The sequence below is a fragment of the Solanum pennellii genome, chromosome 2 (assembly GCF_001406875.1).
Source record: "Solanum pennellii chromosome 2, SPENNV200".
In the NCBI taxonomy this organism is placed as follows: Eukaryota; Viridiplantae; Streptophyta; class Magnoliopsida; order Solanales; family Solanaceae; genus Solanum; species Solanum pennellii.
Window position 1 is genome coordinate 41471739 of NC_028638.1, and position 10510 is coordinate 41482248.

At 33.5% G+C, this 10510-nt stretch overlaps 2 protein-coding genes across 5 annotated transcripts; one reads left to right on the forward strand and one right to left on the reverse strand.

The window, feature by feature from the left end:
* Positions 1–470: 470 nt before the first annotated feature.
* Positions 471–4954, forward strand: LOC107011559 (subtilisin-like protease SBT3.9). The gene is made up of 11 exons (XM_015211106.2): positions 471–813; positions 904–1001; positions 1098–1195; positions 1287–1445; positions 2004–2115; positions 2201–2726; positions 2807–2901; positions 2996–3238; positions 3327–3441; positions 3695–3881; positions 4091–4954. The coding sequence occupies exons 1-11, from the start codon at positions 733–735 to the stop codon at positions 4651–4653; spliced, it is 2277 nt and encodes a 758-aa protein (XP_015066592.1). The 5' UTR covers positions 471–732; the 3' UTR covers positions 4654–4954.
* Positions 4955–5116: 162 nt separating this feature from the next.
* LOC107011560 lies at positions 5117–8606 on the reverse strand. 4 transcript variants are annotated; one of them, XM_027914672.1, is made up of 2 exons: positions 8327–8606; positions 5117–5716 (listed from the first exon to the last, which is right to left on the reverse strand). In XM_027914672.1, the coding sequence occupies exon 2, from the start codon at positions 5699–5701 to the stop codon at positions 5258–5260; it is 444 nt and encodes a 147-aa protein (XP_027770473.1). In that variant the 5' UTR covers positions 5702–5716; positions 8327–8606; the 3' UTR covers positions 5117–5257. The 4 variants fall into 4 exon arrangements, with proteins under 4 accessions (XP_027770473.1, XP_027770472.1, XP_015066595.1 ...); XM_027914671.1 differs by having other exon boundaries at positions 5117–5736; XM_015211109.2 differs by having other exon boundaries at positions 5117–5720; positions 8352–8605.
* Between the last annotated feature and the right edge of the window lie 1904 nt (positions 8607–10510).

A 10510-nucleotide genomic window follows, 5' to 3' on the forward strand; every position in this document is an offset into this window, starting at 1 on the left:
TTTTTCACCATCCACATCACATATTTTTGTCGAAGTGGTAAATAATTATTTATTCTAATTAGAAATTTTAAATTTAAATTTTTTAATATAAGAATATTTTTATTATATTAGAATATTTTACACCTTAATATAGGCCTCTTCTGTCAGAATCAATTTACTTTAAATCTGATATAGATATACTGAGTATCGAATAGAAAATTAAAAAAATAATAATAACGTTTTCTTTTCGAATAATAACACGTATCACTAAAATATAATTACTCCACATAACACAAGAATCGAATAATTACCGTTTTTAACGGTCTACTGAATACTCTCACTAAACTGTTGCTCTTAGTGGCCTCCCTCGTGCTTGGTTCAGTTAAAAGCAAAGAAACCATTTTTCACCACTTTTCTCCAGTCTTCACGTTTCCATTTTCTTTTATCTAAGCAATGGTTTGATTCGCGAAAAAAATTATTTTGAAATTATTTAAGAGATTGAATATGATAATATGAAAAATCCCTAACTTTATTCGACGCAGTACGTTAATGGAAATATATTTTGTCTACTACTATTACACAGTATACCTGTGACTGAATAATCTCTCTCTTTCTCTCTCCCTCTCCTCTTTATTTTCAAATCATTCTCTCTCTTTGTGTCTTGTTCTGCTATAAAAACCTCATCTTTTTTTTTCATCTTGTAGTTGATAATACAATACATTCTTTTACTAGCCTTATACATCAAGATAGGAGATGGGTGTTTCAAAAAAGACACTTTTTTTACTACTTTTAAGTGTTTTTCTTGGAGAAATTAGTCTCTGCTCTTCTACCAAGGTAAATTTGGCTCTGTGTGAACTATGGGGACATATGGGGTTTTGTTTGAATGATGAATAGTTAGTAAAGTTGTGTTTTTTCTGTGTTTAGTTATATGTGGTGTACATGGGAAGCAAAGATAGTGACGAGCATCGAGATGAGATTTTGAGGCAAAACCATCAAATGCTTACTGATATTCATGGAGGAAAGTAAGTTGTTGGTACTTTTAGCTATGAGTTTGTTTTCCCCCTTTTTGTCTGTTTTTGTCAAAAATAAAAAACTGAAGTGGTTAATAATCTTTACAGTGTTGAACAAGCCAAGAGTTCTCATGTATACAGTTATAGACATGGTTTTAAAGGCTTTGCAGCCAAGTTGACTGAGAAACAGGCTTCTGAAATATCTAGTGAGTCTTTTACCTAATGTTTTATGTTACTGTTGATTACCTACTCTGGTGGTTTGTACTCAGTCCACTGTTTGATGTTGAAACAAAACAGAAATGCCTGGTGTGGTATCTGTATTTCCAAATACTAAGAGAAACCTGCATACAACTCATTCATGGGATTTTATGGGGCTCAGTGAAGATGAAACAATGGAAATCCCAGGTTTTTCCACCAAGAACCAAGTTAATGTAATCATTGGTTTCATTGATACAGGTGATCATTTCTCTGTTCAACTAGCTCAAAGTTATCTTAATTGCTGCAATCTTTTTCCAGTTAGGTGAAAGATATGATCGTTTAGGTGATCGATGACACAAACCAAGTCGGTCCCTTCACTGATTGTGTTGTCACGTAATCACTAGTTACTTTTCTTAAGAAGAGTACAATAACATGACTCTGAAAAAGTGCTAAGTTTGTCATTTAGGTACATATGGTAGAATCTGGGGAAAGCAGTTCCTTTAGTACTCTGTTCTCTTTTCATCTACTGTAGGTATGTAGGATAAGTTTTACCGTTCATCAATCAATTCTTGTTTCAATCATTTGAGAATGATGGGATATGTTTGCTTAGATTTTCTTTAGCCCAAGTTGATTCACTTTCTCAACTTTCCTGTTTCTTTTTTGCATTTGTTGAACTGCTTGTGAATGTAAATAGAGTAAAGTCATCTCTCTGTTCATAACCTTATCAGTTTATCTTTAGCCTGGTCCCCAGCTTCCTTGTTTTTTCCGAACTAATTAGATCTTGAGGTTAAGCTCTTAAGACATTTACTGAAACAGGAATTTGGCCTGAGTCTCCAAGTTTTAGGGACACCCACATGCCTCCAGTGCCAGCTGGATGGAAAGGACAATGCCAATCAGGGGAAGCATTCAATGCCTCAATATGCAACAGGTTTCTTTTAATTATCAACTATTTCTTGAAGTTCAATGTTTTGTTTTATAGATGACAAGTCTAATAAGAATTTTGTCTTATATAGGAAAATAATTGGGGCAAGATATTATATGAGTGGCTATGCAGCTGAGGAAGATGATGAAAAGATCATGTTCAAGTCTGCCAGGGACAGTTCTGGTCATGGAAGTCATACAGCTTCAACTGCTGCTGGGCGTTATGTAGCTGATATGAATTACAAAGGTTTGGCATCTGGAGGAGCCAGAGGTGGTGCCCCAATGGCCAGGATAGCAGTGTACAAAACCTGCTGGAGTTCTGGTTGCTATGATGTTGATTTGTTGGCTGCATTTGATGATGCAATTAGAGATGGGGTTCATGTCATTTCTGTATCTTTGGGCCCAGATGCTCCCCAAGGAGATTATTTTAGTGATGCAATTTCTGTGGGGTCATTTCATGCTGTTAGCCGTGGGATACTTGTAGTGGCCTCCGTTGGAAATGAAGGAACCTCTGGTTCAGCCACAAATTTAGCTCCTTGGATGATCACAGTTGCAGCCAGTTCAACCGATAGAGATTTTACATCTGATGTTTTACTAGGAAATAGAGTTCAACTCACGGTAATCCCACTTTTCGAATAGTTCATATGTGAAGTTATATCCAGTTTCTATCTCCTCATTATGTTCTGGATATTTGGAAGGGTGAAAGTCTTAGCTTATCTCAAATGAATACATCTGCAAAAATCATACCTGCTTCTGAAGCTTATGCTGGATACTTCACTCCTTATCAATCCAGGTGAAGCAGAAGGTACTTAACTGTTTGTTAATTGTAGATATGTATGCATTGACAATTATATTAAAGTACTTTTCGTTCCTATCTTTTCCACTAGTTATTGCTTAGATAGTTCTTTGAATAGAACTAAGGCCAAAGGGAAGGTTCTTGTGTGTCGACATGCTGGAAGCTCAAGTGAGTCAAAGCTGGAGAAAAGCAATATAGTTAAACAAGCTGGTGGAGTTGGGATGATCCTTATTGATGAAGCAGACAAGGGTGTGGCTATCCCCTTCTCCATTCCAGCAGCAACTGTTGGGCAAAAGATTGGAAAAAAGATCCTAGCTTACATTAATAATACACGGTTCACTTCTTTCTTAGTGGCTGTTGATATTTGTTTTTATTGTTCTTTGATGTTGTTAGCAATCATCTCATCTCTTTTATATTAACAGCCTCCCTACTGCAAGGATTCTCTCTGCTAAAACTGTTTTGGGAGCTCAACCTGCTCCTCGAGTAACAGCATTTTCTTCAAGAGGTCCGAATTCTCTAACACCAGAAATTTTGAAGGTAATTTATTTGCTTAAAATAGTATCGAATTTTAGAAACTTGTCTTTCAACTGCTCCTTGTTTTCTACATCGATCCCTCTATGCTTTTATTATTTAGACCAAGAAAGTCTTATGTTGCATCCTGAGATTTCCTTCCAGGATCTTCAATGTGGTTTTAGATTATTTCTTTTAACTTTGCATCTCTTTGTTCCTACTTTATATGAGGATTTACTTTTTTTCTTGCAAGTAATATACCTGCTGATTTTCCTTGTAGCCTGATATTACTGCTCCCGGTTTAAATATCCTGGCAGCATGGTCCCCAGCAATGTCTAGGTTGAAGTTCAACATACTCTCTGGAACTTCCATGGCTTGCCCTCACATATCAGGAGTCGTTGCCTTGTTAAAAGCCGTGCATCCATCATGGTCTCCCTCTGCAATCAAATCAGCCATCATGACAACAGGTAAACTAGATGCCTTACATAGTCTAACTATGCAACTCTTGATTCTGAGGTTTGCTTTAAAGAAGGAAAAGGGTGAGGGGATCAAGATTTGGTTTTGTTTGAGCACATTATCTTAAAAATACTTATGGTTTTATTTGAGCTTTGTATGTTAATGTATAAAGTGAATTTAACTATTACAGAATAATCCAATGTCATGAATGTTAATGCAGCCAAACTATCAGATATGCATCACAAACCCATAATAGTAGATCCTGAAGGGAAGAAGGCTAATCCATTTGATTTTGGTTCTGGATTTGTTAACCCCACGAAAGTCCTCAATCCTGGTCTGATATATGATGCACAACCAGAAGATTACAGGGCATTTCTTTGTTCAATTGGTTATGACGAGAAATCTCTGCATCTAATTACAAGGGACAACAGAACGTGTGATCAAACCTTTGCATCGCCAAATGAACTAAATTATCCCTCCATCACAGTACCAAACCTCAGAAACAATTACTCAGTATCTCGAACTGTCACAAATGTGGGAAAGTCAAGGAGTACTTACAAGGCAGTTATATTTGCACCAAAGGGTATCAATGTTACTGTGGTGCCGCGAAGATTAGCCTTCACTAGATATTACCAGAAGATGAATTTCACATTGACTTTCAAAGTGGCTGCACCTACACAAGGATATGTCTTTGGGTCCTTGTCATGGAGGAACAAAAGAACATGGGTAACATCTCCACTTGTTGTCAGAGTGGCACATTCCCATATGGGTACTATGGTATAGTTCAGCTGCAGTGCTATTTATTGTGTTATATAAGGTAAGTAACAAGATATTGCAACCAGTAACTGCTGAAAATGGTTGCATGAAGCCAACACAAAATTCTTAGAAGAATACATGTAATTAGTAGCAGAATACAAATAATTAGTAATTCTTTATTCTATTTGTCCTTTAGTTTTGAGTTTTGGTTCTTGCTACCTAGTCAGGTTTTTACTAATAGGGATGCTGCAAATTCTTTAACTTGTCTAGTAATTGCATTATGTATTGGCATCTTTGCTTCTATATGTACTAGTAGTTCATTCTTTAATGGAATATCTTATCATGTTGGTATTATAAAACCCAAGAAACAAACAAAATGCAGTTTTCTTCACACACTTTGGTAAGTACAATGTCTTGTGACTTCCAACTGATCCAACATGCAGTTTGAATAAGACTAAGGGGGGGCTGGGAGGGAGTTTAGATTTGGTAATTGTGCAATAAACAATCAGTCGATGTTATATAATGCATCGTTACAATCTCAACTTTACGCTAACAGAAGTTGGATTTGTTGTACACAATTCTGTATATATATATCCCCAGTTTACCCAAAAAACACATTTTAAATAGAACATCATAATCGCTGGCCTTGGGATTGAATATCTGAAGGATCAACCAGGCCTTCTAACACAACAAGATCATCAAGGAGTGTTAGCTTCTCGTCTTCAAGGGCCTTGATCTCATCATCGGTTTCTCTCAATTCTTTATTAAGACCAAAACTTTCTTCTTCCAGCAATAGATACTTTCTCCTTAATGCCCGATATTCTTTTCCAGAAGTGGAAGTATCTGGCGAGAATTCAGGTGTTGATTTCTCAGCATGTTGGAATAATGGGGAAACTTCGTTTGGTGGGACTCTTTTGGTGTGTTTTAACCCATTTTGAATTGGCATTGCATGCACATCTTGTATCCTTTTTGCCTTATTCCCTTCTTTTTGCAACACTGTAGCCTTTGGTTGTGATGTTTTCTTTTTCCGCATTTTAGGAGCTGAAGCTTCCTCAAGTCCTCTCTGGTCTTGCATATCTCTATAATTGATCTATCTACAAGGATAAACAGCTATTGATATCATAAGGCTGGAGTCTGAAAGAAAGCTACAGTTGTATAATCCACAAGAATAATAGAATCCAACTTCTAGATTCTAACTTATGCAATCTTTCTCACCAATCTCAAACATAAAAACTAAAGAACCCTGAAAAGATATTTGGTAATTCATGCATGCAGTCCAAGGTAATATCCCATTATGTTCTGGTCATCATCCACAATATCTTTGGGGTGTTGGTGGGGCAGCGGGAGAGGATCCACTCAGGAATTAATAAAAAGGTCAGATTACTACTATAAAGTATGAATTCCAGGTAACATGAAAACCACTTACCAACATTATCAATTTCTTAACACTCTCAAGGAAAATATAGAGGGAAAAGATGAGTTCTATCAACAAATAAGAACCCACTGAATAATATAGAGAATACTGCTCCAGACAACTCAATATACAGAGCACCGACATAGCATGGCACATAATTTATTTTAAACTAAATTGGACACCAAAAACATCAGTTTTTTCCCATTCTACAAAACGATTTGCAAGACTGAATAGAGGGTCATGGTGAAGAATCTCTGTCCTTGTCAAAAGCTTTGACCTTCATTTGTTCTACCTTCTCCATACATTTTACAGTTCTAATTAAGCAAAACGATTACATTATACTCTAATTCAAGATGAGAGCATTATACCAAGGTGACTGTTTTTGAGGCTTTTTTTCTAACAATAATATCTTATCATCAATTTAGGCTGGTATTGGCAGTTTTGACTTTAGACTCAAAGAATAACACTTTATGTATGACCATCAAAATGATGGGCCTTATGATGCCCAGCCAAACAATAAGTCTCCTAACATAACCAGAAGAACATAGGACAAAAAAATTACAAGTAAATTTGTAAGTCATTAGAGTTGCAATTTCTACCACTATTATCATATTTTGGGGATTGGATGTAGAAAAAAAGATAGGTTCCCCAGGCTACCACAGCTTCTTACTAAAACATCCACAAAGTCATATGATTCCTACGTCCAAGCAACTAATATCCTTCTAAAATTTAACAGATATATCCCTTTGTTTACTAAAAAACAATGACCTATTATGATTTGAGTAAATAATTATTGAGTCAATAATGGAGGGATGTTTCAATTAGATCCTTTCCATCAGTAATTTCAGTGAAATCTTCGTGATAAGAAAGTCAATGTTCTGCATTCAAAGTCAAACTACAATAGACACAGGTTTTAGTATTCTCAAAGTTGAGCAAGGAAAATTCATTTGTCAATCCAAAGACTAGAATTGCTTATAATGCCAGACTTGAAGGCTTAATATCAAAGTTCCAAATTGAATGAGCCTACATTAACAACACTGCAAGTTAAAGTCAATCTTTGACCAAACTGTCTCTAGAGTCTAGTGGGGGATTAACGAAATTGAATGGTCATTTTACAAGGAAATCTCCTCCAAAGACATTGTCCTTTTCACAAGCTCTCTACTCAAATTTAACAAATCTAAGAAAACATTTCACTGTTTGAACAGCAAACATTTCAACGAAACGACTTCAAATTTTTTGTGCAAACTTAGCCTTGAATGACTCCAGATTAAAACAATCAAAAACCAAAAAGGAATTGAGCTTGGTTACCCTTCGGGGTGGCCCAGTGGTTTGAGCTTGGGAGTTCCATGTTGGAGGTCTCAAGTTCGAAACCCCTTGCCAGCGAAAGCAAGGGGTTTTCCTTCTGGGTCGAGCTCGTCGCACCAGGCTTGCCTAGTGCGGGTTACCTCTCCTATGTTGTTTGCGAGCTATTGCATAGGAGCGGGGTTTTACCCTGTGCGCACCCAAAAGGGTTGCGGCGGCGGATTTCCCTTGTCCTCAAAAAAAAAAAGAAAAGGAATTGAACTCTAAGGTTTCGAAGCTAGACAGAGACTTAGAAAATTTAAACTCCAATAGTTATATATCTGAAGTGTTGGAACAACACAAGCATCGAATACATGTATTCTAATTAAGAATACATTTCATACATGATACATCCATTCTATTGTATGGAAGAACCATTGCCGCTATTTAAGTAATTTCTCTCCATTTTTCTTTGAAGAAAACATTAGCAATCAATCTTCTTCCTCCAATGGCCATCATTACTTTGACACAAACATTTTTAAAACACACTTATTCATCACAAATATATTAAAATAGAAACCCTTCATAATAATCCTTAACCAATTCATCCCTAAATCTAGGAAGCTTATCAGATGCTTATCATATTTTACCAGGATAATCAAAACACGGCAGATTAGTGTTCCTTCTTGCCCTCCATATCCAGGCAAAACTCGAAACCAGAGTAACATAAATTGGACTTAGAAAAAAGGCAACCTAACAAATTCCTGATTAACAATAGCTAAAGCATCACGTCATAGTCATAGTCATTGAATGGGGAAAAAGATGAAATCTTTCAGACTTCATAAAGCTAAATCGAGTTCAAACTCTAATAATAATCCTCTTAAATTATAGTAAACGAAGAAGATGAATTCAACTGCGTAAATAAACCTTGGACCTATGAACACATCAGTAATCGCATATTTATGATTTTAACATAAAGCAATTAGACCTAGATTATAAAATCACCTCCTTTTCTTTCCCCCAAATTTACCGGCAAAATTGAACGGCTGTCAATTTGGCGGATGAATTCTCTGTGCAAATCGGCGGAGGCAACTTCTCTGAGCTTTACAGCAAAGAAGAACGGGTTTTTTGCTGTCCTCCAAATTCCGATTTTGGATTAGGGTTCGAATTTTGGTATAAATTTATCTTTGTTATAAGTTCTTTTTATGATACAAATTATAAGTGGTATCGATCAAATTAACAGAACTTTAATATGGACAATCGATTGGGAAATCAAAATTTTATTTAGACCAGTTGTTTTACCTATCTTTTCCTTCTACCTTTATTTCAAAATACTCTACTCTAATTTGTATTAAGTATTGAATTTATTAATCTGTTTATTTTATTTTACATTGAGAAATTTGATCATTTATGACATTTTTCGTAAGTTCATCATCATAACTTTATTTAGTAATAAATGAATATATATTAATTTATTTTAATTAATTAATTGACCGATAAATATAAATTAATTATTTAATTTTTCTATGTTATTGAAATTCATACTTTCAAAATTAATACTTCCTCCGTCAACAATTATTTGTCATGCAGTCCAAAATTTAATACAAGTTATAATTTGACTAATATAACTCTAGTATATCAAGAATATCAAAAGTCTATATAACTTTTCAATTTAACAAAATAGAGTAACTATTAAGTGTAAAATTGAAAAAAAAATAATTAATTATTTCTTAATTGTTTAAATCGACAATTAATCTTGAATATCTGTTATTGATATACTTGTCAAATAATTGTAAACGGAGAAAATGTATCTCAAGAATAAAATAATAAACATAATGTTATTTATGCGTCGATTTTATAAAATGACAATTATGTTTTAATTAGAACGACCTATAAATAGTAAGGATTGAGTATTTAATTTGATAGTGTGTATCAACTATGCACACCCCTACTTCAACCAAAGCAACTGATCAGCCCCTTTTTCAAAATGTAATTTTTTATTTATGTTTTAATTTATTTTATGTGAAATAAAACTACCATAGACTTATTTTTTGATAAATTGGAATTTCCAATATCCTTTGGCCTTTGTGAAATCTTATCCACTTAAAAGATATATTCTAACTATTTTAAAATAGTTAACATATTTAATTTCACTTTTTAGAGTCAATTTGACAAATTTTACCTTTTGAAGGAGAAAAAGATTATGTTAGAGTTAACTATTTACGTTTTATTTTTTTGATATCTGATGTTATAATAAAAGATAATATGTATTATATAATTTTGAAAATGTTTATTTATAAAAGTACTCTCAGTGGAGAAAATGTTTGACAGATTTTAGGGATAGTTTAGGTTATTTTATTATTTTATTTATAAATAACTAATTAACAGGAATAATTTATTTCAATACTAATTAATACTTTCGATATAATTTATCTTGATATTCAATAACTCAAAGTAAATAAGAAACAATATTTTTGTTCTAAAACTATCTATAATTGTCTACTGTACTGACGATCCTCAATTATATTTTACTTTCAATTGTTCCAATTTTTATTTATGAACAATATAATAGATCAATATCTCTTTTAATTTGAAAATTAGTCAAATTTACCATGCAAAAATAACATAAATAAATTGGGTAAAAACTAAAAAGTTACTTGAATGTTTTACAATCACATAAAGAAAAATTGTTGAAGAAGAGTATTCACGAATCATGAGTTTCTTCTAAATAGGTGAATTAAAAAGCAAAAATTGGAGGATGTGAATCCGTAATTTCTCCTGTATTTTATATACTTGATATAATAATACTCACTTTATGTTTAAAAAAAATTAAAGGTGTATTTGATTAAAGGTTGAGTTTATTTATACATTTAAGAAAAAAGAAATATGAACGGGTGTAGTCAGATGAATGAGATTTTTTCATTCTTAATAAGAGTTATTGAAAACGTTTAGATTGACCATCGTATATAAGGAAAAAACACACTAAGAGGTGTATTTTTAATCATTTTTAATTAAAGTTTTCGAGTTTAAATTTAGAGAATGAGAAACTCTAAATTGAGAGAACTTCTTCTTTGGTAAAGTTTAATGTAAAACGAATCTAATTTGATCAGATTAGTTAACGAGTGCCAGACATTATAACAAAACAAACGATATATATATATATATATATATATATATATATATATATAT

Excerpts from the sequence above, each read along its gene's own strand:
- LOC107011559 (XM_015211106.2), top strand. The coding sequence starts at position 733 with ATGGGTGTTTCAAAAAAGACACTTTTTTTACTACTTTTAAGTGTTTTT. Across the intron at positions 814-903 it reads GTCTCTGCTCTTCTACCAAG|TTATATGTGGTGTACATGGG; the intron begins GTAAATTTGGCT and ends TTCTGTGTTTAG. Across the intron at positions 1,196-1,286 it reads ACAGGCTTCTGAAATATCTA|AAATGCCTGGTGTGGTATCT; the intron begins GTGAGTCTTTTA and ends GAAACAAAACAG.
- LOC107011560 (XM_027914672.1), bottom strand. The coding sequence starts at position 5,701 with ATGCAAGACCAGAGAGGACTTGAGGAAGCTTCAGCTCCTAAAATGCGG.